The 2,500-nt window shown below is 45.5% G+C and overlaps 1 protein-coding gene across 1 annotated transcript in view; it reads left to right on the forward strand.

Moving 5' to 3' along the window:
* The window catches only part of dock2 (dedicator of cytokinesis 2), a gene marked incomplete at both ends in the record, with an annotated part of 127,702 nt that overhangs the window by 12,839 nt on the left and 112,363 nt on the right, over positions 1-2,500 (forward strand). Inside the window, 3 exons of the mRNA XM_084448624.1 lie at positions 578-675; positions 917-1,006; positions 1,273-1,373. Of these exons, the coding sequence (XP_084304750.1) occupies positions 578-675; positions 917-1,006; positions 1,273-1,373 (289 nt within the window). The remainder of the gene's footprint in view (positions 1-577; positions 676-916; positions 1,007-1,272; positions 1,374-2,500) is intronic.

Here is a 2,500-nt window from a genome sequence, read left to right on the forward strand (position 1 = left end):
TGTTGTTGATAATGGTGCCTATAATTACCACACCTGTGTGAACTGATTACTTTGCCATTAAACATGCTGAGGAAGTTCACTGCCCCAAACGTCCGTGTGGCAAATAAAGATCACTAACGTATTTGGAGTGCTTCCTTTCCTCCTCATAGAGCCATAAGTTTAAATGATGATTTAATGAAAGGTTGTATAAACAGATAAAGATGTGTGAAATGAGTGAAATCTCATATATATAACTTAATATATATATATATATATATATATATATATATATATATATATATAACATTTTTGTATTGATTCTATGTATGTAACTCTCCTACTGTATACTATTTGCCCCACTATTTTAAGACTATATTTATTTGCCCAGGGACTGCGGGTGGAAATTAGCTGTTTTAGCTATAACCTTGTACAGTGCATCTCTCCCTATTCTATAGGGTTAATGTCTACTGTACCTTGTCCCTGTCTTAAAAATAAATAAAAATCAATCAATCAATGTATTCCGTCTCTCTCTCTCTCTCTCTCTCTCTCTCTCGCTCTCTCTCTCTCTCTCTCTCTCTCTCTCTCTCTCTCTCCTCAGTGGGGCTGCTGGGGCTTCTGAAGTGGAGAACACGTCCTGAGCTCCTCAAAGAGAACCTGGAGAAACTCAAGATCATCGATGGAGAGGAGGTGGTCAAGGTGAGCGTGCGTGTGTGTGTGTGTCTTTGTACCTGTGTGTGTGTGTGTCTTTGCACCTGTGTGTGTGTGTGTGTGAATGCAAGTGTGTTCCCTCACCTCTCTCCTCCTCCACCTGTGTGTGTGTGTGTGTTTGTGTGCATGCACATGTGTCTGTCCCTCACCACTCTTCTCCTCCCTGTGTGTGTGTGTGTGTGTGTGTGTGTGTGTGTGTGTGTGTGTGTGTGTGTGTGTGTGTGTGCAGTTTCTTCAGGACACCCTGGATGCTCTGTTCAACATCATGATGGAACACTCACAGACTGACGACTATGACATCCTCGTCTTCGACGCCCTGGTGAGTGAGTGTGTGTGTGTTTGTGTGTATAGTGTGTGCTTGTGTGCATAATGTGTGTGTGTGTATGTGTGTGTGTTTTAGTGACTCCAGTTCCAGTCCGTCAGTCTGTTTCTGCATGTGGCCAGTGTATCTCTCTGTGTCAGTAAACGCCTTTCTTGCCAAACCTGACTCCAATACTATACAGTATTTATAATGATATACAGTATTTACAACGATACAGTATTGAATATTCATCCCGGGTGTAAACCAAACCCTCTCTCCTCCAGATCTACATCATCGGGCTGATCGCTGACAGGAAGTTCCAGCATTTCAACACGGTGCTGGAAGCCTACATCAAGCAGCACTTCAGCGCCACACTGGCCTACAAGTGGGTCACATGCTCACATCCTACTGTACTTCTAGAATTTCACTTCCTGACTTCCTGGTTCAAAGCTTTATCGACAATGGGTTTCATTCACCAATATCTTCCAAAGTTTTTTTTTCTTCTCAAATCCGTTCTTACGAAGTCAGAATGTCACACGCCAGTTGTCCGTAATAAGCATAGGTAAACGCCCCGCCCATCTCCATAAAAGGGGATTAAACTGCTGGGCCACGCCCACTCACCCCTCAGTATAAATACCACCCTCTCCTCCACTTACCCCTCACTATAAATACCACCCTGTCCTCCACTCACCCCTCAGTATAAATACCACCCTGTCCTCCACTCACCCCTCAATATAAATACCACCCTGTCCTCCACTCACCCCTCACTATAAATACCACCCTGTCCTCCACTCACCCCTCAGTATAAATACCACCCTGTCCTCCACTCACCCCTCACTATAAATACCACCCTGTCCTCCACTCATCCCTCACTATAAATACCACCCTGTCCTCCACTCACCCCTCAGTATAAATACCACCCTGTCCTCCACTCACCCCTCAGTATAAATACCACCCTGTCCTCCACTCACCCCTCAGTATAAATACCACCCTGTCCTCCACTCACCCCTCACTATAAATACCACCCTGTCCTCCACTCACCCCTCACTATAAATACCACCCTGTCCTACACTCACCCCTCAATATAAATACCACCCTGTCCTCCACTCACCCCTCAGTATAAATACCACCCTGTCCTCCACTCACCCCTCAATATAAATACCACCCTGTCCTCCACTCACCCCTCACTATAAATACCACCCTGTCCTACACTCACCCCTCACTATAAATACCACCCTGTCCTAAACTCACCCCTCACTATAAATACCACCCTGTCCTCCACTCACCCCTCAGTATAAATACCACCCTGTCCTACACTCACCCCTCACTATAAATACCACCCTGTCCTCCACTCACCCCTCAGTATAAATACCACCCTGTCCTCCACTCACCCCTCAGTATAAATACCACCCTGTCCTCCACTCACCCCTCACTATAAATACCACCCTGTCCTCCACTCACCCCTCAATATAAATACCACCCTGTCCTCCACTCACCCCTCAATATAAATAC

Source organism: Borostomias antarcticus, assembly GCF_949987555.1.
Source record: "Borostomias antarcticus genome assembly, chromosome: 14".
In the NCBI taxonomy this organism is placed as follows: Eukaryota; Metazoa; Chordata; class Actinopteri; order Stomiiformes; family Stomiidae; genus Borostomias; species Borostomias antarcticus.